The sequence below is a fragment of the Chamaea fasciata genome, unplaced genomic scaffold (assembly GCF_029207755.1).
Source record: "Chamaea fasciata isolate MVZ Bird 193981 ecotype frontalis unplaced genomic scaffold, bChaFas1.0.hap1 SCAF_20, whole genome shotgun sequence".
NCBI lineage: Eukaryota > Metazoa > Chordata > Aves > Passeriformes > Sylviidae > Chamaea > Chamaea fasciata.
The window spans coordinates 108004-134188 of NW_027094105.1; the positions used below are offsets into that span (position 1 = coordinate 108004).

General features: G+C 46.7%; 1 protein-coding gene across 1 annotated transcript; it reads left to right on the forward strand.

Annotated features, from left to right (window-relative positions):
* The first annotated feature begins 383 nt into the window (after positions 1-383).
* On the forward strand, positions 384-16141 carry LOC136299483 (ficolin-1-like). Its single transcript, XM_066201148.1, has 9 exons — positions 384-462; positions 1238-1369; positions 2117-2170; positions 4033-4068; positions 11640-11675; positions 13480-13607; positions 13998-14139; positions 14669-14803; positions 15673-16141. Exons 1-9 carry the CDS (start codon positions 384-386, stop codon positions 15918-15920), a joined length of 990 nt encoding a protein of 329 aa, XP_066057245.1. The 3' UTR covers positions 15921-16141.
* Positions 16142-26185: the final 10044 nt, after the last annotated feature.

Here is a 26185-nt window from a genome sequence, read left to right on the forward strand (position 1 = left end):
GTAAGTTTCATTCTTCATAAAGGGCTACCAGCAGGCAGGATGAGGGGAGCTGTCTACACTTAGGTAAATACTGTTTTGCTGGTTCATTTTCTCTAGAAACACAATATGAGAAGGGAACAACATCCAAAACTTGCAGAAGACAGAGGTGAGGCAAGCTGGGGCAGCCAGGCAAGAACTTTTGGATCAGATTTTGGAAAGCAGCTTATCTGCAAAACAGCTTGAGACCCAGCCAGGCCCCAGACCGGAGAGCAGCTACTGGGCAAGTGCAGAGGTGGAGCTTACACAGAGGCTGTTTGTTAGATATGAAATGCTTGGATGGGTCAGTGCTGACCACAGCACCCGGGACGTGGCTGAGGAGAGCTTCACACAGAGCAGCGCTGGCCATGGGGACAGCAGCCCCAGCCCTCTTGGTACTGCTCAGCCTAAGAGTGACTATTTGTGATGCTGAGGACACCTGCTCAGGTGAGTAGAGCACAAATCTTACTGCCATCTCACTGAAACAGCCTTTTTCATCTTCCCTGATAGCAGAAGGGGGCTGGGAAGGGAGGGGAGAAGTAGCATATGGGTTTTTTTCCTTCTATGCTTTTTTAAATTCATCTGCCAGTGGGAGGAGAGTAAGGGGCAGGCTAAAATCTCAGCAGCTGCTTAAAAAAGCTATTGGCTCCAGCTAGTGATGTAACATTGTTGCCTCACCAGTGGAGTCTCTAGGAACAGACAGTCTCCGGTAAGGTTTTCCCCCTGGTTTGGGTTTTTTGTTAGTAGGGCCTTGGTGCAGTTACCAAAGGATACAGACGAATACAGGGATCAGCCTGGAGATGCTGCACAGCACAGTGTTCTGACTGTATTCCTCAGGAAGGCCATGGGGCAATTTCAAACAGGCCTGCCATCAGGAAATTCAGAAGAACCCTTATCCTTACTGTCCATCGTTCATCAGTGTCACTTACTCTGCTATCAATACCCCTTTGGGGCACCCCTCAGCTTTTGTTTTATTAATTACAGTATATTTGTCATGCATGCAATGTCATATATATCAGCCTCCTCTCCTACTGAACTCTCCTGAAGCCAGAGAGATGCAGAGTCTGGCTCCTCTAATATGTGAGATCCTCAATGCCATCTTTCAACCCATAAAACACCCCAAAACTTCCATACTCGTTGCTTTTGATTGCATTGTTCCTCAACTTCAAAGGATTTGCTTTCATCTCCAAGATATTTCAGAGCCCTAATAATCTCCACAAAGACTGTCTTCATTTTTCAGAGGTGAGAATAGTGGGACTGGGTGATGCTGACCGACTTGCCATTCTTCAGGGATGTCCAGGGATCCCAGGTGTCTCTGGCCCAAAAGGAGAACCAGGTCTCCCAGGAACAAAAGGTAAGGCCCCCAAAGCCAGTGATGAGCACTGTGATATGAGATGGTTTTGTTGCTTTAGGTAGGGGAAGCAAACTGAGGCTGGAGCAGTGGCTGGCCTGGCACTGGCTGCTGTGAGGAACTGGAGAATTGGGGTGGAACACACCCCAATTAGACATACACTGGTACACATGGAGTGACCTGTTTCTTCCTTGAGTCCTGTCACAAATCTGAAGTGATCTGGGGGTGTGAAGTGTTTAATTTGTTTCTTCTAAAAAAAGAAAAGACAAAAAAGAAAGAAAAGAATCCATTTATTTTCTGAGTCTGTATTGAACAATCTGAGTGGGAAGGCGGCTGAAATACTCCTGCCTGTTTTCTGGGGAACAGTGTGGGAAATATACTTGTAACTCCTATTCCAGGGAGCAAGGGAGATGGGGCTTCTTCAGAGTTTTCATAGGCAACTCAGAGAAGGTGAATCACATCAGCTGACCAAGCTGATCCACCACAGCAAAATCCATGTACTGGCTCCATGATGTATCAAAGCTCATAAGAATTCATATGTGAAGTGCAAATTAAGACTTTCAGTGGCAGTACCAGTCTAGTACGGCTTCAATAGGAAAGAAAGAGTAAGGTAAAAGATGTTGCAAGACTGAATCTGATTAAGTTGGCTCCCTTGTTCCTGTGAAAGCCAAGGCCCAGTTGCCCAGGCTTCTGTGACTCCCCCCTTTGGTCAGTTTGCAACGACCACATTAAAAATGTGTCTCTTCGCAGGAGAAATGGGAGAGCAGGGATTCCCTGGGAAAGCAGGACCACCTGGTGCAAAAGGTAATGTGCAACATTTGCAGCTGTAATCCATAAACACCCCCAGGCTCAGACATGCATTGGTAGTTCTACAGAGATGAGCTGCAGGGCTGGCCATGCGCTAAGAAACGGTGCTGAAGTAGCCGAGGAAAAGCCTGATATGGGGGTATGGCTCTTGCATGGAGTGAGCACTAGAAACAGTGTCCTTGAGTGGGACTACAACAGAGAAGAAGACACCACTCTTCTCAAAATTTCCCACTGACCCTAAAATTCCCATTTCCCACTCCTACCCTAACCTGCCTCCAACACAACAAGCCTGCCCAAATGACCCCCAGCTCTGAGAAGCTTTTCAGCTCTATGTAGAGCTTCAGCCCAGAGGCCTGATGCAGAGGCACTATGCCGAGTGCTTTTTCTGCCAATTGACAGGGGCGATTAAAAGAACGCAGACACAAAAGGAAAGAATGGTCTTATTTTACTATGAATATAAAGGCAACACAAAAGAAACATTCAATAAAACTACATGCTTGGCTTTGGCAACAAGCGAAAATCAGCAACGTAATGCACCTAATCATTACTACAGGAGAGGCAGGATAGTGATGGAGAAAGATACATCACCAATTGCCTAAATACTTTACTATCATCCAGAGTTAAAGTTGCTGGGGTGCCCCATTTTGCAGTGAGGACCTGGAGAACCGTTCCTGGCAATTGGGAAAATCCTGCGTGGTGCGTCCACCAGTATATGAGGTCTCTGTATTTGCCCTAAAAGGGAATCCAGTGTTTATAGGCCCAAATCAGCAAGTCAAAGTGACTTGATTATATTTTTAGCACTGAAACCTGGATCTGATGGCATGCTTCCCACTTAGCCGTAGCCAGTGTTTGGCCAAAGCCCAGACCTTGAATGGGAGGATTTTCCCCTAAAATATCCTACAAACAAGCCTCTATTCTTGTCAGTTGGCAAAGTTTCCTAAAATGATACATTGTTTGCAAATAGCTACAGAAGGTTATAAACAGCTAGCATAAGCATCTTTGTCATCTATTTTTTGGTAAATAATACTGATGGTGTTAGTCACACAATGCCCAGGATCCATCTTGTGAGTCAACTCTGGCTTAGACCTGCTGCTCAGGCCTAAGCACATCACTGCTTTCAGCAGCCTCCACCCTTCGACTCAGTGTGCAGTGCCCACTTGATCACAAGAACGGGATCAAACAATGGCACAGGATGAGGTTTCCTTTGTAATAGGATGAACACCTGAAGATGACAATGTCTGTTGAGAAACTGGCTTTCACCACCCAAGCTTGCTTAGGACCTTCAGCCAGACATGTGCTGAAAATACTGGAAAAGTGTCTTTTCTAAAGAACCCAGCTGCCAGCACATGGGAACAGTAAGAACTGAGCAGCAGTGTACAGACTAGCAGGGAAGGCATCCCTTTTCTATGCTGAATATGAAGGTATTTCCTGGCCAAAAACACCCAAGACTTGAACTGAAATGCCAGCAGGAGATGGACAAACCCACTGAAAACCCTGACAAACCCTACTGATGGAAATCTCAAAAATGCCTGATTGTAAACAGAAAGCCCCTACAAAAAGTCACTGAAATGGAACTGTGAATCCCCCACACATTCCAAGAGATGGAGCAGCAGTTCTCTCTCATTTGTAGCCTGCTCTTCCTGCTGTTCCTCAGAGATAATGCTGACCAAGAGAGCAGCCAGGCTGAGGCAGCAGCACCACCTGGGACACTCAGCCAAGCACTGTAGTTTTGCACCTCTTGAAAGCCTCTCCTGTACATTTGGGACATACGGAGGGGCTGGAGCAGCCATTTGTGGAGGCATAGTAATTAATTTGCATTGGATAGTCTGTGATGAGCATTTTCCTCTTGTGTTTTGTAGGAGCAGCTGGAGAGCCTGGCTTCCCAGGTCTGAAAGGTGAATTATTCTGTGCTGAACTTATCATGTGAGCTACTTTGTGAACTTCCACCCTGTGCTGTTCTGGTATAATACACCAGATGGGAGCAGTTATAGAGACTGGATGGGACTGTTTGGTGACAATTATATCTCATCATACGCTCTGCCCTGGCCTAGGTGCTTTAGGTAGTCCTGCTCCCCAACCAGGTGTTCAGCAACAGGTGCTGCCCTCAGCCCCGGCAGGTCTGGCAGCACCAGATGGTGCTGCCACCTGGCACCATCAGCTGCAGAAGCCACAGGGCTGAGGGACCAACCAGATTTGGGCAGAGGTCTTAACATTCCCATGCTATGGCAAAATGCAGAGGCTCAAATGAAATTCAGTTGCAGCCAGAGGAACGTGTCTCTACCAGCACTAGCAATAAGGTATTAGGGAAACATTGGTTTTTACCCTTGCACCATCATCCTGCATGTGAGGGCCACATGCACCCACCATGAGCACAATCTGCACTGTGGCTTCCCACTCTGGAGTTTGGCTGGCAATCACTGGGTCCAACACTGCTGGCCTGCCAGATGGTTCTAGTGCTCCAGTTGTCACTGCTGCTCCCAAACTGCTAGCTAAAGCCCTGCATCAGCAGCAGCCATTCCCCTAATGGGACTTGAAACTCTGCCTTTCCAAGATGCATTTCGTCCTGCTTCCCACACTTACCCACTCCTATCCCATGTATCCCAGCCCAATGGGACTCACTGGCACAAACTGTCAGTACACAACTTCATGGGCTGGGCAGCAGCAGGCAGAGCAGCTGGTTCCAACAGAGACATGTCTTGTGTCAGTATCACCATTTGGACATCTACACCCTAAAACAGATGTCAGCAGGAAATAGATCATGCCAGGTCCAACAGCCCTAGAGAGGTGTAGTAGTTTGAAGACAAAACAAATGAGAGGCTCCAAGTCAGAGATACAATTTAATAGGAAAAAAAAAAAGAAAGAAAGTAAAATAAAATAGATGCAATAATACAAAAGACCACTGACAGAGTCAGAATACAACCTGAGCGTAGTGATGGAAGCAGTCCAGATGAGGTGGTCTTCTTGAAGCAGTGATCCTGTAGAAAGGTCTGGTAGCTCGGGTCCTCTGGGAATCCAGTGGGTAAGCGCCCCTCTGGTGTTCAGAGTCTCAGCTTATATCCAGGCTGGAATGCTTGGTTTCTCCCTCTGGGCGGAGCATCCCACAATGGGATGGTGAGTCATGTGATAAGGCCTGATGGGCCCATTAACAGGAGGTAGTCCAGGAGGGGGTTATCTGTGAGCTGTGTAGCAAAGGTGCTGATGGCCCATTAACAGAAGATAAGCCAGAGTGGAGGAGGCAGGGAGCACTGCCTCACCTGGTTTCAACAGTTCTTGAAGATGGTGATAGAATATACTTCAACCCAGGACATTATCCACCCCTTATTCTATTACCATCTACATCATCCTAAATCAATACCTTCCTTAAACTACACACACACACATATATATATATAATGAAATTCTACACACAGTTCTCACTTAAAATAAGGTCTCCTTGTGGTACACAGTGGGTGTCCCCATTCTTTTGCATCACCCACCAAGTGTAACCAGGTCCTTGTGCAAAGATAACCTCACGTATGGGTTTGCCCTTGCCCGAGGTGGGATTAATCTAAACAGTCTTTCTTAACATACCTTTCATGTGTACCACAGGGACCCTATCTCCATCCACTGTATGCAAGGATTCAGACTGGGCAGGACCAGCTCGATTGATGGACCCTCGGGTATTGACCATCCAGGTGGCCTTCGCTAAGTTCAGTTCCCAATTTTTGAAGGTCCCTCCACCAAGTGCCTTAAGGGTAGTTTTAAGCAGTCTATTGCAGCGTTCCACCTTCCCGGCAGCTGGTGCATGGTATGGGATATGGTATATCCATTTGATTTCGTGTTCTCTGGCCCAAGTGCTTATGAGGCCATTCTTGAAATGAGTCTCGTTGTCTGACTCAATTCTCTCAGGGGTGCTATGTCTCCACAGGACCTGCTTTTCCAGGCCCAAGATGGTGTTCCGGGCAGTAGCATGAGGCACAGAGTAGGTCTCCAGCCATCCAGTGGTTGCTTCCACCATGGTGAGCACGTAGCGCTTGCCTTGGCGGGTTTGGGGAAGGGTGATGTAGTCAATTTGCCAGGCTTCCCCATACTTATACTTTGACCATCGTCCGCTATACCACAGAGGCTTTACTCGCTTGGCCTGTTTGATCGCAGCACAGGTCTCGCAGTCATGGATAGCCTGGGAGATGCTGTCCATAGTAATGTCCACCCCTCGGTCACGAGCCCATCGATATGTTGCATCTCTCCTTTGATGACCAGAGGCATCATGAGCCCAACGAGCTAGGAATAATTCTTCTTTGTGCTGCCAGTCTAGATCAACCTGAGATACTTTCACCTTGGCAGCTCGATCTACCTGCTCGTTGTTATGATGTTCTTCATTAGCCTGACTCTTGGGTACGTGCGCATCCACGTGTCGAACTTTCACGGTCAGCCTTTCTACTCGGGTGGCGATGTCCTGCCAAATCTCAGCAGCTCAGATGGGTTTCCCTCTGCGCTGCCAGTTGGCCTTTCTCCAGCGGTCCAGCCATCCCCACAGAGCATTAGCTACCATCCATGAGTCAGTGTAGAGATAGAGCCTCGGCCACTTCTCTCGTTCAGCAATATCCAAAGCCAGCTGGACAGCTTTAAGCTCTGCGACCTGACTCGATCCACCTTCTCCCTTGGTAGCTTGTGCAACTCGTCGTGTGGGGCTCCATACAGCAGCTTTCCATTTCTGGTTAGCACTTACAATTCGGCAGGAACCGTCGGTGAAAAGGGCATATTGTCTCTCACTTTCTGGTAGCTTGTTATATGGTGGGGCTTCCTCGGCCCGTGTCACTTGCTCCTCTTTTTCTTCAGAGGATAATCCAAAGGTCTCACCTTCAGGCCAGTTTGTTATAATTTCCAGAATTCCAGGGCGATTCAGGTTTCTAATACGGGCGCGCTGCGTGATCAGGGCGATCCATTTGCTCCACGTGGTGTCGGTGGCGTGATGTGTGGTAGGAACTTTTCTCTTGAACATCTACCCCAGCACCGGTAGTCGAGGTGCCAGAAGCAGCTGTACTTCAGTACCAATCACCTCTGAGGCAGCTTGGATTCCTTCATAGGCGGCTAAGATTTCCTTCTCTGTGGGAGTGTAGTTGGCTTCGGATCTTCTGTAGCTTCGGCTCCAGAATCCCAGTGGTCGTCCTCGAGTCTCACCTGGCACCTTCTGCCAAAGGCTCCATGACAGATCATGGCTCCCAGCTGCAGAGTAAAGCACATTCTTCACTTCTGATCCCGTCCTGACTGGGCCAAGGGCTACCGCATGAGCGATTTCCTGCTTGATCTGGGCGAAAGCTTGCTGCTGTTCTGGGCCCCAGTGGAAATCGTTCTTCTTGCGGGTGATCAGGTAGAGAGGGCTCACGATTTGGCTATACTCGGGAATGTGCATCCTCCAGAAGCCTATGGCACCTAGGAAAGCTTGTGTTTCCTTCTTGTTGGTCGGTGGAGACATTGCAGTGATCTTATTGATGACTTCAGTGGGAATCTGACGCCGTCCATCTTGCCACTTCACTCCCAGGAACTGGATCTCTCGAGCAGGTCCCTTGACTTTGCTCCTCTTGATGGCGAAGCCGGCCTTCAGGAGAATCTGAATGATCTTCTCTCTCTTCTCAAAGACTTCTGTTGCGGTGTTTCCCCACACGATAATGTCATCAATGTATTGCAGGTGTTCTGGAGCCTCACCCTTCTCCAGTGCAGCCTGGATCAGTCCATGGCAAATGGTGGGACTGTGCTTCCACCCCTGGGGCAGTCGATTCCAGGTGTACTGCACGCCCCTCCAGGTGAAGGCAAACTGAGGCCTGCATTCTGCTGCCAGAGGAATGGAGAAAAAGGCATTTGCAATATCAATGGTCGCATACCATTTTGCTGCTTTGGATTCCAGCTTATACTGAAGCTCCAACATGTCTGGTACGGCAGCGCTCAGTGGTGGTGTGACTTCATTCAGGCCACGGTAATCCACTGTCAGTCTCCATTCTCCACTGGACTTACGCACGGGCCATATAGGGCTATTAAAGGGTGAACGAGCCTTGCTTACCACCCCTTGACTCTCCAGCTCACGAATCATTTTATGGATGGGGACCACAGAGTCTCTGTCGGTGCGATATTGCCTACGGTGCACTGTTGCTTGGGCGATCGGCACCTGTTGTTTTTTAACTTTCAGTAGTCTCACAGCAGAGGGGTCGTCTGAGAGTCCAGGCAAGGTACTCAGTTGTCTGATGCCTTCTGTCTCTAGAGCAGCTATGCCAAAAACTCAGCGGTATCCTCTTGGGTCTTTGAAATACCCATTTTTGAGATAGTCTATGCCCAAAATGCATGGGGCCTCTGGACCAGTCACAATGGGGTGTTTCTGCCATTCTTTCCCAGTTAGACTTACTTCAGCTTCCAGTACAGTCAGCTTCTGGGATCCTCCTGTCACCCCAGAAATGGAAATGGGTTCTGCTCTCACGTACCTTGATGGCATCAGAGTACACTGAGCACCGGTATCAACCAGAGCCGTATATCTTTGTGGGTCAGATGTTCCAGGCCATCGGATCCACACAGTCTAGTAGATCCGATTGTCCCTTTCCTCTACCTGGCTAGAGGCAGGGCCCCCCTATTCTTGGTCATGGCATACATTGCTCTCTTCTTGTAAATATGTTTCTGAGGTTCCTTCAAGAGGATCAGTCATATTGTCATTCCTGTACCGTCTGGAGTTCTGTGCACGAGAGACCGGAGCAACATTGATTCTAGATGGGCTCTTTGTGGTAGGTGTTTCTTTTTTCAGTTCACATACCCGGGCTGCTAAGGAGGAGGTGGGTTTTTCATCCCACTTCCTCATGTCTTCTCTATGCTCCCGAAGAAAAGACCAGAGGTTACCTCGTGGTGTGTATCCTCTCTCCCTGGCTGGGGAGCGCCTGCTCCTAATGGCAGAGACTCTCATTGGTTCTGGCTGGATATGGTAAATTTCTTCTTTAAGTTCTTTTTTCAGTTTCTGATGGCCTTCTTCAATCAAGTTCCGGACTTGCTCAGCTAGTCTTGTTTCCACAGACGAGACATGGGTACGAACTGGAGCAGTGACAGTGTCTTCGTAAATTCTTAGTTTATTAGCCAAGACACCTACCCTGTCCTCACTTTCCCTCCATTGCAGTGTTGCCAGGTAACGTGAGTACATCTCGGGTCCAAGCCGTGCAAATTTCAACCACATCCGTGATGTGCACTGGACACCATCTGGGTTTTTAGGAAATCTCTCATCTTCTGAAAAAATGATTTCCAACACAGCCAATTCCCTCAGGCATCGGATACCTTGTTCTATTGTGTTCCATTTTCCTTGGTGCACTTGGAGGTCTTCTTTACAAAGGTATCTATCCTTCACACTTGTTAGCAGTCGCTGCCAGAGGCTGAGAGGTTCTTGGCTTTTCCCAATCCCCTGGTCAATGACCACATCTCGGGACAACGATCCCAGTTGCCTGGCCTCACTTCCATCCAGAATGGTGTCATTGGCTGCAGCGTCCCAGATGCGGAGCAGCCAGGTCAGGATGGACTCGTTGGTCTGGCGGGTGAATTCCTTTCGCAGGTCACGCAGCTCACCCAGAGATAGAGAGCGAGTGACGATTTTTGGCTCTGTCTCTTCTGCTGATTGTGAAGGTCTTGCTGCACCCTCATCAGTCACTATGCGGACTGATTTGGTCCTTGATTTCTTCTTCTGAACGGGGGCAACTGCTACTGGTTTAGGCTGTTCCGGTTCGGTGATGGTTTGTGTGGAGATGCTGATGGCACCCTTAGTCCCTTTCTCCTCTGTGACAGTCTGCGTAGATGTGGACACTGTTGCCTCACTTTTGGCTTCTTTCTCCTCTGTGACGGTTTGTGTAGATGAGGACACTGTTGCTTTGCCTTTGGTTCCTTTCGCCTCTGTGACACTCTGTGTAGACACTCATATTGTTGCTCTGCTTCTTTTTCCCTCTTCCTCTTCCTTCAGAACACGCTGTATCACACCATGTAGTGTTTTGATTCTAAGCATGGTGCGGGCCGTGCAGAGAAGACAAAGCAGGACTAACAACAACATCATGCTGTCCTTGGTATCCAGAGGGTATTCCATATTTTCAAAAACTGCTGTGTCATGCCTGAAAAGCTGGAAAAAATCATTCTTCACCCCTCCCCACAGGGGCTGGGTGAGATTGTTGAGGCCCCAGATGTAGCATCCTAGACCAGAACAAGAAAACAAAAGTGGGTGTATATTCTGAATAATGTTCATTGCCTCGGAGTTTATCAAGCAATGGACATAATAGACCACTAAAGCAATTTTAGTACCATACCCTGGTCTACGCAGAAGCATTAAGACTGACAGATAGTACCCCAGTTGTGGAAAAATATAGAGAGGTAGATATAAGACACATGTAAGCATGTTGAGCATCATAGCGAACAGGTGTCTTCTTCAATACAAAATTGTAATTTTGACTTTTCTCAGTGTCTTGTGCCCCACGTTGGGCGCCAAAAAATGTAGTAGTTTGAAGACAAAACAAATGAGAGGCTCCAAGTCAGAGATACAATTTAATAGGAAAAAAAAAAAAAAAAGAAAGAAAGTAAAATAAAATAGATGCAATAATACAAAAGACCACTGACAGAGTCAGAATACAACTTGAGCGTAGTGATGGAAGCAGTCCAGATGAGGTGGTCTTCTTGAAGCAGTGATCCTGTAGAAAGGTCTGGTAGCTCGGGTCCTCTGGGAATCCAGTGGGTAAGCGCTGCTCTGGTGTTCAGAGTCTCAGCTTATATCCAGGCTGGAATGCTTGGTTTCTCCCTCTGGGCGGAGCATCCCACAATGGGATGGTGAGTCATGTGATAAGGCCTGATGGGCCCATTAACAGGAGGTAGTCCAGGAGGGGGTTATCTGTGAGCTGTGTAGCAAAGGTGCTGATGGCCCATTAACAGAAGATAAGCCAGAGTGGAGGAGGCAGGGAGCACTGCCTCACCTGGTTTCAACAGTTCTTGAAGATGGTGATAGAATATACTTCAACCCAGGACAAGAGGCAAAGATGCTGCTCATTGTGCATATATATTTATATACACATGTATGTGTGTATATATGTATATAGTGCTTCTCCCCAGTGCCCATGTACCTCCTGGTCAACCTGGAGAGCTCTTCCCAGTGTCTAAAGCAGCTGAGTGTCATTGCTGTAGTTCCAGGGGTTTGTGACTTGCCTTCCCGCTTGACCCTCTGTGCTTCCCTGTGTCTGTGCAGATAGGCTGGTGAGTCTCCTCTGGTGGGCTTGGTAGCAGTAAGCTCAATGTAAGCTGCATTGAGCAACTCTTCTGGCCTGGTCTCTCTATGCCTTTTATTTGCCTGGTGCAGATAAGCCAACCATTTCCTCTAATATCACAGCTCTCCAGTGCAGCAGGATTTGTCTTGGCAAATGTCAAGTACTGGGGTAGGGGAGCGCTGGGTGTGAAAGGTGGAGAGCAATTGATGGTGTTGTTTGTCCAACAGGAACAAAAGGAGAGCCTGGATTTCCAGAAATATGGAGTAAGTTTCATCCTAGGTCTTCACAACACTGGTCAGCTTTGCAGAGTGGATGGTGGTGGACTACGTGCACTAGAAGTCAGGACAGGAGAGGAATAGAAACAAGTTCAGAGTAACACTGAAGGATGGAGCAAGGAAATATCTCTGTTACCTTTGCTTCTCACAGATACATGCAGCTTCTGTGAGTCTACTCTGTACTCCAGTCATGCTGAGAAAGTCATGTCCTCTGAGCACTACTTAGATATCCTGTACTCCGTGTGTCCTGGAGGTTTGTTTGAGTTTTTCACAGACTTGGTGTCCTGATTTCTGATATGAAACCACTACATGTCCGCTGTATGGACATGTGCCTACTTCGAAGGCAGTTATACTCCTACACTTGCACTCCTACTACTCCTACACCTTTAGTACTTGTGGAGTTCATGTGTGTTATAGTGCTCAGATCAACTTATTCACTGGAAAAAAAGAAGAAAAATAAACCAAACAATTTTCAGTTCCCCCATCTGTCTCCATGAGCTAAAGTTCAAAGAGAGCTACAACCTGCTCTGGCTACAGCTGGGTGCTGTAGGGCCACAATAACATGTAAAGGCTCAGACAGATCAAAGCTGCTGTAACATCTGACATGTTGGGATGCTACTGAACTGGTCCCTTGCTGCCCCAGACACTTCTGTGGGCATGAAAAATTTATGACTAATAGGAAGAAAAAGGAAAAGACCAAGTCCAGGACCACCTTCCTGCTAGGGAGATCACAAGACAGCCTGGTACAGCTGTGTATCCATGTATCATACACAGCACACTGGGACACCTGCACCACCAGCACCACTGTCTCTGATTATCCCACCAAGGCTTTCCCTACAACAGGTACCGATGCAGCTGTAGGCTGGGATGTCTGATAGGGACCATTCAGTCACCTGTGAATCTGAACTTCCGTCAGCAGGTATAGTTTCTTGGTGGGAAAAAATTATACATAAGATGTGTACATGTATGTATACATATATATAAATGTACATATTCAAAAGCATTGTGTGTCTTGGGGAGACATCAATGTGGCCTTCCAGTACTTAGCGGGTGTTTATAAAAAAGCTGGAGAGTGATTTTTTTTACTTGGGCAGGGACAAGACACTGGGGAACGATTTACAGCTAAAAAGAGGAGACATTTAGATTAGATATTAGGAGATGATTCTTTGCTCAGAAGATGGTAAGACCCTGGCTCAGGTTGGCCAGAGAAACTGTGGCTGCCCATCCCTGGAAGTGTCCAAGGCCAGGTTTGGATGGGGCTTGGAGCAACCTGGTCTAGTGGAAGGTGTCCCCACCCATGGCAGAGTGTGGAATGAGATGAGCTTTAAGGTTCCTTCCAACCCAAACCATGGATGATTCCATGATTCATGGAGCATGAGCTGAACACTGTTCACTGCATCACAGGGAGCTGTCTCTCTGTGTCACTAACTCTTTTGCTGTCAACTACCCACTCTCTGTGCCCTGCATACATTCTGGAGCTGGGACAAATCCCTGGATCATGAGTTTGTCATCCTTTTCATAGCAGCTCCATTATCCAGACCCCCAAAACTCATTGCAGATGAGAGGAGTGCCAGCACCTTACACCATCTCTTTCTTAGAAGGTGCTCCTCTCCCCTGCAACCTATGGGCACAGAAGCCATGGCAGGTTTGGTTCCCAGCAGCTCTACATTAGGATCCTGCAGTACAAAGAGCCAGCTGGGTGCTGAAGGGCTCAAAGGCTCAAGGCTGATGTGCTCCCTGGATCAGTAAACATATTATAACTCTTTCCACTTGATCTCTTTGGTTTGCACAGAACCTGGGAACTGCCAAGAACTGTTGGCCAAAGGGAAGGTTTTGAGTGGCTGGTACACAATCTACCCCCAAGACTGCAATGCCACCACCGTCTTCTGCGACATGGATACAGATGGTGGGGGATGGATTGTGAGTAGGATGAGGAGAGGGAGGTTTACATCTTCCTACAGTGATTCTTGCTAAGGCTGCAAAAGATGGCTCAAAAATATAAACACACAGCTGAGGTTCATGTCTGCAAGCCAGAGTGAATCCTTCAGGACCCAGGGGATTCCTCCAGGACTTGTCCCTGGAAGCAGGCTGAGAGCCACAGGTCCACTCCATGCTTAAATCAGCAAATCATTTCCTCCTCATTTCCAAGGGCATATGGAGGAGATCCTTGAGAGAGGGATTCTTGTGGGGTTTGCTTCCCAGACACATCCATCAGGAGTGTCCTGATGCAGGGAAAGCATTTACCATGGTGAGCGTGTCCTCCAGGTGCTGTGGATGCTTTTGAGTGAGGGATGGGCTGGTGGGACTGAGGGTCTCTTTCAGGTTTTTCAGAGGCGCTGGGACGGATCAGTGAACTTCTTGCGAGACTGGGATTCATACAAGCGAGGTTTTGGCAACCAGCTGACAGAGTTCTGGATGGGGAATGACAACATTCACTTCCTCACATCTCTGGGTAAGGTCTGCCTCTCTCCCGGGCTGAGGCCATGAGAGTCCAACCCCTGTACCACAGTGGGCCATTGTAGACCTCTGAGCTCCTCATATTCATCTGAGATGCCCACTGTTAATCCCAAACAGGACGCAGGCTCTTGCAGCCCATTGCTTACAGAAAATTGCACTCTTTAAAAAAATGAAACTAGAAGTCAGGGAAGAGAATGAGCTGGCTACATGATATACCCTGGAGAAAGGCCAACACATCTTCCTACTTGGACTGGTTGTGATGGCATCATCTGGTTCACACATAGCCTTGGAGTTACAGCTGTGTGCAGGACTCCTGTCCATGACCAGCCAATATCATATCTGAAAAAGTGCTTCCCTAGAAAACTATTAAAGGTATAGGAGGCTGTGCAGGAATTTTAAATAAATCAAAATCTCACAAACAGCTCCTCTCAAGTTAGCTCATAGCTCCTTAAACTCTCTACCCTAAAATCCAGTGGCATACTCACCATCCGCCCTGCACCACTCTTGTCCATCTTCTCTTCTAGGACCCTGTGAACTCCGCATTGACCTGAGAGACTTTGAGAACAACTACTGTTTTGCCAAGTATGCTTCATTCAGAGTTTTAGGAGAGTCAGAGAAATACAGACTGGTTCTAGGAGACTTCCTTGATGGAAATGCTGGTAAGTTTGAGGCAGCTCACTTGGAAAGTCTATTTCCTAGAGCATTTCAGAAGTGTTAAGCTTCTATGCAGAAATGTACCATGCACACTCCTTGTATCAGCAACCTTTTGAGTCAATTTTTTAAAACTGGCCATGGTACCTCAGGTAATGAGTGACCTCTGGGTACAGGGATGGAGGGGAACACCCATCACCCAAAGAAATGAGACTCAGAGCATAACCTACAAGCCCAGTCCTATGGTTTAAGAGCAAATGAACCTGGTCCTGAGCAGCACCTAATTCAACTGACGTTCCCAACAGCTCTGCAGCAGCTAGGTCAAGTTCTGCTTTTGATTACATTGGCAAGGGACATTTGCCCACGAGGTTTGGCATTTCCACGGTTGGAGTGCTCTTCAACACATGCACTCCATCCTCTTAATACCTGATGTTTTGTTTTTTTTAAAAAAAGTAAACAAATCTTCAAAATTCAATATCTATCATTCATGAATGAGTGAAACCAACACCTGAGAGCAGTGCTCTGGCTTTATGTGGCTTTGTACACTGCAGCCCTGTCTGGCAATTCAGACCTCAGCGTGTCTGTAGAGAATCTGAGCATAGCAAGAGAACTGACACCTGTGTAACTGTGAAGATAATCTGGCCCATTTGATTCACAGACATAGATAAATTCTCCATGTGTATTGACAGAGCTCAGGATACTTCTTTTGTCCAAGACAAGGATGAAACCTGGGCAACCTGGGCAAGAAAGCAGCAGGATTTATACAACCTGCCTTGCACCTAGCAAGGGCCACTGATGCCCAGCAGGGGTGCACAGACACATCAGGATCCCATCTGTGATGCCTACTGCAGTAACTGTGAATGTTTGCTCTCTGCAGGAGACTCTTTATCATACCACAGGGACATGCCATTTTCAACAGCAGATCATGACAATGACATGAGCTCCTTTAACTGTGCCACAGAATACAAGGGAGCGTGGTGGTACAATGACTGCCATTACTCCAACCTGAATGGGATGTACCGGATGGGTGCGCATGGGAGCTACGCTGATGGCATCAACTGGAAGACAGGCAAAGGATACCACTACTCCTATAAGCAAACAGAAATGAAGTTCAGACCTGTTTAACATGGTGACAGGGTGCCTGACTAGCTCCAAGAGGTGCCACTCACCAACCAAGAGAAGACACAAAACATAATGTTGTTTAGGGACAAAAATGGACCACGAAGGATATTACAGGTTGAGTTTTCTTCCTAAAGTAGGATTTTTGAAGCCAGAAGATATCGGTGCCGGTTTGAGTTCCTGTAAGCACAGACCCTGGTGCTTACTCTCTCACCCTGACTCTTACTCTCACCCTGACTACCTCCAGCAGCCCCACTGATGCTGACTGAGCCCATGCACCTTTTTCTGAAAAGTGTATTAAAGACATGAAAAAGTGATAAGTTAAAGTGTGAAAAGTGATTTAAAGACCAAGTGATGGGTGGGGCTAGGGAACCTTAGTAAAGCTCTCTAATATTATTACCCTAAATGGTAATTACTGGTAATTTTCAGTCTAATCCATGTCTATGAAGACTCCAATACACATGGAGCTCTTTCTGTTGGATCCAGGCACCATCTAAAAGGCACTGAATTCCTGACCAGTCCCACTTTCCTTGTAGGCTGTGATGGAGCCACAACATAGAACAGCATGGAAAAGACTGAGCTTCCAGCACAGGGCTGTCAGCACTACTAGTTTCCCCCTTCCTTCCCCAAGTGTTCCAGGTCCTCAGATGGAACCTCAGCTCCTAGAACCACAGCAGAGTTGCTCAACACTTCCCACCAGGATACAGCTGCAGATGGGCCCAAAGCCAGATTTAGCCACTCTTACAGGGCATGTTCCTAGATTTCATTAGCTGCTGTGGACCAAGAGCTGTATGCAAAACAGTGTATGCAAAACACCAGCACATGTGGTACCATGTAGTGGTGTGTTTTGAAGTTTTCCCACTTTTATATATATCTGATTGTCTCTTATTGTTTCAGAATGGTTTTTCCCATATGTCCATGTATTGTCCCATAATGGTTTGCTCCGGTTATTTATCAATCCATCATTGTTATGTGACTCCTGGGTCCTGCCTGTCACTTTGAAGCCTCACCCTGATCTCTAGAAAGTTCTGGTGAGGACTTTGAGTGATTGGTGTGGTCCAGGTTCCCCTTCCTCCTTTGTTTCATGATTTGTTCTATAGTTTGTCATTTCAGTTCAGGGTCACTCCCTTCCCGTTCTGGATTGGTTCCAAGTTGTATCCGCCCCACTCCCCAACCCCAAATTTAAGGTGAAAACCCCTGGGTTCAGTTGGCTTCGACAGGCTGACTCCTGGGTGAAAGGGACTTGTGTACATTTAATAAAACCCAGTTGAAGTTCCCCACCGGAGTTCCATCCCTTTATTTCTCGCATGGGTCAATCTTCTGCTAAGGTAAAGACCCACAAGTTCGGAACTGTATTCCCAAATACAGAACCGTACATTTTTGCGACGTTGGTGCCAGAGCTGGCCTGGCAGTGAGGGCGAAAGCCCCAGGAAAGGCACCGCACCGTCACAGTACCAAGACACTACAGCAGTTCCAAGTCAAGCCTTGCACACGTGGTCATCACCTAGAGTGCCAGTACCCTCCATTTCATCTTTTTTCCAGTAGTGTTTGAGGGTGGGCTATCTTCTGGCAGGTGGACACAGTTCATCTGGTTCATGTATTGTATTTGACTATTAGCAGAACTGGGTCTCTTCTGCCTGCGCTCCTGCTGGTGGACTCCGTGCCACAGCTGACACAGGAGAGCCAAGTCCTAACTCTTCACTGCAGGGAAAGACACAGACAGTGGAAATGAAGGATTTCTTCGTGTCATGCTCCTAATGGTCCCGGGTTTATTTCACCATATATTGCACAGACATGCAGGAAGGGCAGCTCCAGCCCTGCAAGACAGAATCCAAACCTTATGGGTGAGAGAAATGAGGAGGTCACTCAACCCACCACAGCAGGTCAACAGGGTGCTAGGAAATAAATCTGAGGGTTTGCATCTCCCATCTCACTAGGTCCTATCTCAGTTTATTTCTTTTCAGTTACAGGAGTGTCTTGGTTTAGATAGACAGGTATCTGCCAGGGAGGGTTGGAGTCTCCCTTGAAATGTAAGCCCCTCCCCCCTTTTTCCAAATTATTATAAATCTGCAATTAAAAGGCTGTCATGCAAAGATTTTGGGAATAGGTATAGCAGTTCTTTACTAGGTATATAAAAATACAGATGTTGTAGTACAGAAGAATAAGCAAGCAAACAAACAAACAAGAAACCCAGAAAACCCTGACAGAGTCAGAAATACAACCTGACGCCCTGTCGGTCAGGGTGTTCGAAGCAGTCCAAAGTAAGCCCTCCTGGAGTGGCAGATGTGGTTCTGTTGGAGTAGAGGTGGTCCCGTTGAAGAAAAAGGGTCCAGTAATGGTGAGATGGGTCTGGTCTTCCTCCAGGGATCCGGTGGAAAACTGGATACCTAGTGGCACTGTGGCTCCTTTTATCTAGGTGGTTTGGCTCCTCCTCCTTGTGTGGAGCACCTTACAATAGTACGATGTAATGTGTCATGTCATTGGTGAGCTCTTAAGGGTCCATTAGCAGAAGATCTTTCCATGGGAGTAGTGAAACAATGAAGAGAGATAAGTAGCACTCCACCATCTGATAAGTGACACTGACCCATTTGGGCAAAGATAAGCAATTCTGCTCCACCCAGATGGAATAGAATAACATGTTGTTGGGGGTTAGATTTGTTCCTTCTTTCTTTAAACAAATTTTTCCCCATAAATTACCAAGGAGACCAAGTGTTGGGTACTCGAGAGTACTTAGCCAAAACAAAGAGGTGGCCAAAGTTGGAAGGGGGAGATAACACAGGTAAAAGACAGAGCTTGAGGCAGCTGCAGGTTCGGGTTTTTTCAGCGTTCGGGGAGAGAGAATGGCTGGGCGGTTGCTGGCTGGAAGAGTTTCACTGTGGCCAAAGGGATCCAGTCCTGGGAAATCTACTATCACCGGTTCGGCCTGAATCCTGAGCCTTCTCTGCCACCAGCGGGAACTGGGCCAGCCCTGCCTCACCTTCGGCTTCCTCGGCGCTGCTCCTCTTGCTACAGAGTGACCCTGTACCCCCTGCCTGCCGGGACATCCTGCCCCTGCCTGCCGGGACACCCTGCCATCCCAGCTACCAGCCCGGGACTTTTCCACTGTTTCAGCTTGGTGCTCTGAGGATCCTGCAGGGACACTGAAACCAAACTGCCCTGGATTTTGTGAAACAAAGCCCTCAAGGTTCTCGGTACTGTTTTCATTTGTTATTAATGCTGTAGTTGTTGGGGGGGGGGGGGTTTGTTTGCTTTGGAATACATACTAGTAAAGAACTGCTATTCGTATTTCCCAAATCTTTGCCTAAGAGCCTCTGATTGTAAATTTATAATTGGAAAAAAAAAAAAGGGGGGGGGGGGGGGGGGGGGGGGGATGGTTTACACTCTCCATTCCAAAGGAAACTCCAGCTTTTACCTGGCAGATACCTGTCTTCCCAAAACCAAGACATATGTTCTTTACAAAACCCATGACAATGAGAAAGTGTGTGTGTGTGCAGAGAAGTGCACCTTGAAAGCCCCATAGTCATGTTTCCCTCTCCAGGAGCTCCATCTTGTTTTTCTCCTACTCCCAAACAGATTCACATGCCCTTACCAGGAGCAGGGGCATGGTCCCAGAGCATTCAACTGTATCTCATCCATCAGCTGCTGATGCTGTCTTCCAGGAGTAGCTACTCAGTGGCCCAAGGTACTACCAGAGACTCCTCTGCAGAGATGTATGAGCAGGTGCTGACCTACTCAGGTGCTGACCTACTCAGCTTTAAACTAGCTAAAAGTGCTAAACCCCTTTCTTTGCTCACCTCTAGCTTCTCCTCTTACTACACAGAAACCTTCCATGTTTAGATTTTGTTTGTGAAGGATTCTGATGAGACTTTAAACAGACTACTTACTACAGATAAATAAAAGAACTACTATAGATAAAATACAGCGCATGATAAAAATACCTATATTACAGCTAGTGAAGAAATAGTATATATGACTGCAAAACAGTTGGTCTGTAAGCCTAAAAGGAGGAGGGATTTAGCTACTGAGAGCCAATCCCTGACGAAAAGGTAAGCAGGAAGCTATTGGTCAGTGAGCTGGGTGGTATCCAATCATAACCAACCAGGTTCGAATGCAGAGTCTTTGAATAACCTATGTATGAGTAAGGCACACCATTGAAACTCTCTCTGCTGCATGAACCTCGGAGTGTTGTGCCATTTCTCTGTCTCTCACCGCTGCAACATATGATGACCCCAGTGTGATGATGATAACTAAGCCATGAGAATACAAAGGAGATGGAGGACCAGAGAGGAACAGCTGGGAGATGTGAGGCAAATACAGCCTAGAGAGCTCTGTGAAAGAAAAAGCCATAGAGCTATCAGCTGGAGAGGTACTACAGCCAGAGCTGCAAAAGAAACAGCCAGAGCTGTGAGGAAAAATACAGCCTAGAGAGCTGTGTGAAAGAAAAAGCTAGAGAGCTGTGACTGTCTAAAAGAGGACATAAAAAGGGTAAACCACTCCTGGGAACAATGGGTGGTACCATTTCTGCAGAAGATTGAGCTATAGTGAATAACTGGACTTTGATCTTAAGTAAAAGAGGGGTTGAGCAGGATGAAGAGGCTCTAGAGACTTTATTACAGTTTTGCAAGAGCCAAGGTGTAGAAATCACCACAAATGCTGCCTTTAATGTTAAAATCTGGGAGCAAGTTTGCTGACTGGTCTTTGACTCTGTCTCCAGAGGTGACAAAATTTCTAGGAGTGTTTTACCTACCTGGAGGACAATGGTGTATACATTAAAATTGATAGAAGTCGAGAGAAATGTGAAAGTGGCTGCTAAGACGCCTGTGCCAGCTGCTCAAAATGGCGGAGAGCATGTGGCGCAAGCGCGTGAAAAACACCAAGATGGGGCATGCCACATGGCACAGGAGTCACTCGCCCAAGATGGCGGACATCACATGGCATGGGAGTCACTCACCCAAGACAGTGGAGCCCGGGTGCTGTGGATGCAGCCTGCCGAAACATCCTGAAATGGTGGAGCACGGGAAGCAGCCCACGGGGGAGGGGATGCCACACTGGGCACACGGGGAGAGCAGCTCCCCATTTCTCAGGCTCCCCAGCCCTGCAGTGCCACTGTGTCATGCTATCGGGACTGGATAACCTCCCCCATCATATGCGCTAGGTGCATTTGCACAGCCCACATGGTGACTGCCCTGCCATGAGCACCAGTAACCCCTGTAGTGCTGGCAGGCAGAGCAGCTGGGGTTGGCTCTGCCATGCCTGCCAAACCCATTTGCCGTTTCTTCCACAACCCACATTGCCATGGAAGCGCTCAGCCCTCCTCTGCCTCCAGCTGATTGGTACGGTCCTGGAGCCCCTGCCAATAGCCCAGCCTTCGCTTGACACGCTGTAGTGGTTTCACATTTGCCAATTTCTGTTTTCTGAATTATGTGTAGTGATTTGAGTGTCTACTAGAATGATTTACTCTTTTTCTTCTATGAGATAGGATTAGGAGGAAGGTAAAACATGCTCAAAACTTATAAGAGTATAAAGACAGATTTATGAACAAAACTACAAGAGTGAAAAAATTAATAATAATCAGAATTCAACCTTCAAAACACTTCTCCTCTTCCCCAACAGCTTGTTTTCTTTCTCACAGACAACATATAAAGACAAAATTTGGAACTCTAGGTTAGTTTTTTCTACATATAAAATAGTCTTTCATCAGTTCATTTAGAGAGAAAAATCTCTTTTGGTTTACCATGGAACTTTCCACAAGAAAGAACACTCTGCTTGTGGCTTTTAACTCTCACAAAAGCAGCTACCTGGGAAATCTGCAGTTGTGAAGTTCCTCCCATATTACACAGCCTTCCACAGCTGCAATATGGGTCATGCATATTCATGGGTATCAATTTAAAGATGAATGGTTCCAAAAGCAAAGGTTTTTCATCTCTAGGATCAAAGATCTTTTCTCTTTCTAGGGGAAGATCCTCATCTTCATCTCATCTCTCTCTCTCTGTTCAAGCTTCTCATAAGATCACAGCTACTTCAGTATCTACTTAGTCCACTAAAAATGCCTTTGCTTATATCTACAATCTGAATGCTCTCAACTCCCCAATGCATATTTTTTCCACAATTAAAAGGATATTTTAGCATATTACAATCTATCACCATAGCTCACAAAGGACTTTCAGCCTAAAACCAAGGCATCTTCTCATCTCTTCCATCTAAGATGTAACTCTTCCTTCACTGACTTTGATATCTTCATATTGTCTCTTTACATGTCCCCACTCTGGCTTTTCTCTCACTCAGAGAAAGGTTAGTGCTTGCCAGTTTGATCTGTGCAAGAAAAGAGTTAACAGCCTGCAGAAGGCATGATGATTCTTCCAGGCAGTGGCCACAGGTGGTAAAATCAGGCTGCGTTGTGGGGCCACTCTACAAAGCAGCAGAGCCGTCCCTGATCTCAGCAGCATGATCTCTTTTGCAGCTGGGGGAAGGGCCTGGCCTGGGGTCTTGGTAGCAGTGGAGGGGAGGGCAGCTAGGATCTCACAGCAGCATGCCCGCGGCTGGGGGAAGGGCCCAGACCTGCCATGCCTCCTGGGCTGTGGCTTTAACAGCAGATGTTAGCAGCCGCTCGGGCCCGATCTGGCCGGGACAGGGCATACTCTCCTCCCCTGCCCAGGAGCCATCAGGCTCAATCCAGCTGGGACTCCTGCAGCGGCAGGACCTGGCCAGCTGCACCAGGCCTGGGGGCCACATGGTGGAGCGGGGCTGGACCCGCTGGCCCCTGTTACCTGTTGTGAGGCTGGCAGAAAAAGGATTTTTCCCAGGACTTCTTTGATTTTTAACCTGTGTTTTCACAGAGGCATGCCATCTTTCTAGTGGTTACAACAGATATCAATATTCAAACCTAGTCATTGATTGGTTATGTTATAACTTCCTTGAAAAAAAAATCACTTCCATGCTAAACCAGCACACACGTCCATCCACAGTAACACTGTGCCCCTCAGGGACCCGGAAGAATTGTGGCACTGGAAGCCGGAAGAGAAGCTGGCAGCCCTGGAGGCAGGGCCCCTGCCAGTGTTGAATGCATCTGCTCAGCCCACACAACGACTGCTGAGCAAGCAAGCCCCCACCTTGGTGCCCAGGACTCCCTTCACCTTGGCTGCCGGAACCCAGAAGTGCGCTGGAAGTCAAGCAGCTCCTGAACCTGGAAGTGCCACCAGTGTGCTGCCGAAGCCTGTTCCCACCACCACTGCAACCCCACCATGCCTGCAGCCAAGGCTTGAACAGCTGGAGGAACCCATATCGCTGATGGATACACGAGACCCCCACAGAGGGAACCCAAGTAACCGCCCTTCTGCCGACCCCCAAGAGGAAGCCTCTGCACTGCTGGTACTGGCTCCATAACTGCTCCTATTGGATGCCATTCCTGCACATGATGACTTAAGAAAATGAGCCCTGATGAAAATTGCAAACACGTCTCAGGTCTCACTCACAGGTATACAAACTTAAAACAAGATCCCAGGGGATTATATGCACAAAAACTTTTATATAAATATACACAAAAATCTGGGGTATCACAGACTGGGTAAGACCCTATTTACAGTTAACTATGTCACAGTTATCAGCCCTGTTAAATATTCTTGAAGGTGACCCTGAGATAACCCATCCAAGAGAATTAACTCCAGAAGCGAAAACCACTCTTGAAACAGTCGAGTGGGCCCTAATAAATAGACAAGTTTACCGGATATGTCCTGAAGTTTGTATTACAGTGTTTATTATCATTGTTGACTTGCATCCTACAGGAATTACTGGTCAATGGAACACAGAGTGGTCTAACTCACTGCACATTTTTAAATGGATCTTTTTGCCCTACCAACCTAAAAGGACAGCACCTACTATTTTTAAACTAATTGTACAGTTAATTATCAAATGCCATCCAAAGTGTTTGAAGTTAAAGGATAGAGACCCCTCAAAAATTCTTATACCAATACAGCAAGAATATTTTGAATGGTGCTTTGCAAATTGCATACCACTACAAATTGCTTTGCATAACTATACAGGGCAAATTACCTATCACTTTCCCAGCCACAATTTGTTACGATTAAGCAAGACCACTTTGTTATCCCTGAAATCACTGAACCTACCATGGCTGCAGAGAGCCACCATCCTCGGGGGGTCCCGAGCAGCTGCCCCCACATTGGGACCAGGGAGAGGGACATGGGCAAGGTAACTGATGTCTTCCAAGTCTTCTTTGACATTGCTGTGAACTCAGAATTAACAAAACTACCTAAATTTGATTATGACCTATGCAACTCTAATGAAAGTCTGCTTTATTAAATGTGAAATCATCTTGCAGCATTTGGCCATGCACAAAAATAACTTCTGAAGATTCTGGTGTTTAATTATGCTAACTAGTTTTAATATCTACCCACTTTAAAATATGCTAAAAGTTTTTAAGGGTGCCTTTTTGGAATTGGTGCAAAATTATGTTAACTACAGATTCCAAAAAGGAATGTTGTTAAGTATACTGATGATGCATTTGCAAAAATTAGTAACATGTGACAAAATTGAAATCAAAGCCTAAATGTGACCTTGTCTCTTAAGTGTTTATTTTTACTAAGCTTTAAACTCAATGCCTGGCACAACAGGGATCCAGCCATAAGATATCATTTGATGTTACTTGTGGATCATTCCCTTGATTACTGTTAAGTTATTTATGTTGTCTATTTCTTAATGGATATTAATAGAGGTTTGTTTTTAAGGTATAGCAGGGAAACTATGGGAACTGACAGTGGTCAGATTTTTAGGCTCCAGGCAGTGGCTTGAAGCCTCTGGGAAAGCCAAGTACAGAACTCTCTCACACTGGCCTGGGAAATCATAAGCGTAGAAATGCAATCCCTACACATCTAGCAGGTGTCTCCAAATAGGGAAAGAGTTTCATTTTACCTTTTGACATGTTAAGAAGTTAGCTGGAAAGTTCTGTGGATTTCTCTTTGCAATTGGCTCGGAGCCAGCCCAGAAGTGTAGATTGGACCCTGGAAATGTTACTCAAAAACTGTTACACTCCTTGGGCCAAAGGCCAAAAAGCCCACCTAAGCAAATAGGTACTAAAGAGAGAGAACAAAGGAACTCCACGCCTTTTCGCTTTTCGAGATGTCTCAGCAAGGTGTCTGAGGTTTCTCAGGCGCTTGTGCTTGACTTATTATTTGTTTTGTGCAACGTTTTGTTACTTTGTTATTTTTTTCCTTATTAAACCCATTGATTTACAAAACACCCTCGAAGAGCAGTCTGGCTCATTATTATTAGCAGGTCCCTGCAAGGCTGGACCCTCAGGAGTATGGGTTAAACCCACGCATAGGGAGGAATTAAAACAATCCTTGGAAAATAAAAGACCATTAGAAGCTGATGTTTTTCTAACTTGTTGGTTACTTGTCAGGAATAGTCAAGAGGTGTTGCTCTAAATGACCAATCATATTGACTGTACCAAAACACTATATAAAAGAGTCCGTCTTTCAATAAATCTTTACTATGAGCCCTCTGAAGAACTGGAATTGTATGTATCGTTATTTAAGCCATTCCAAATCGTAACAGGAGGAAACCCTCCCAACCAGGACCCTGGCTCTGGCCTGGCCATGGCCCTGGCTGACAGGGAAGAATACCATCAAACACCTCAAACCCAGGTGTTTGTGTCCTAAAAGCTGAATCCTTTTCAAGGTAAGCTTGGAGGTTTGTTCAGAAAAGTCTTTCCAAGTCCTTCCTGGGAAAAGGGGCTTTCCAGCTATGGGAAACCCTGGGGGATGGCAAACACATAGGCAGTTGTAAGTAATTTTGTTAAGTAGTGCTTATTGTTTTGATGGATGTGTTGATTTATTGTTCATAATAAGTGCATATTATGCTAAACACCCTTCTGAATTCAACAGGTTAAATTATGCTCATGCCATAGTTGTTAAGACTGAAAACAGAGGTGAGTACTGATAACCTGTTCAGCTGCCACAGCAAACAAAGCTTATTTGCCTTAATATAAACACATCTAATTAGTATTAGACAGTGAAATGACAAGCATGTGTTGTGACTGACTAGTGCTCACCAGGTCAAGACCTGCATGAGCATTGAAACCCTTTAAATAACTCTCTCTGACCCATCATTCACTGATGTTTATAATAATTTTATTCATATTCACAGTGATCCTTTAAAAAGTTGTTGTGCCCCAGCCTGACAGCCAGCATTCCTCCTGGGTGTAAGCTTAGGGCTTCTTGGATAATTATCCAAAATACCATAATCCACTGAATTTT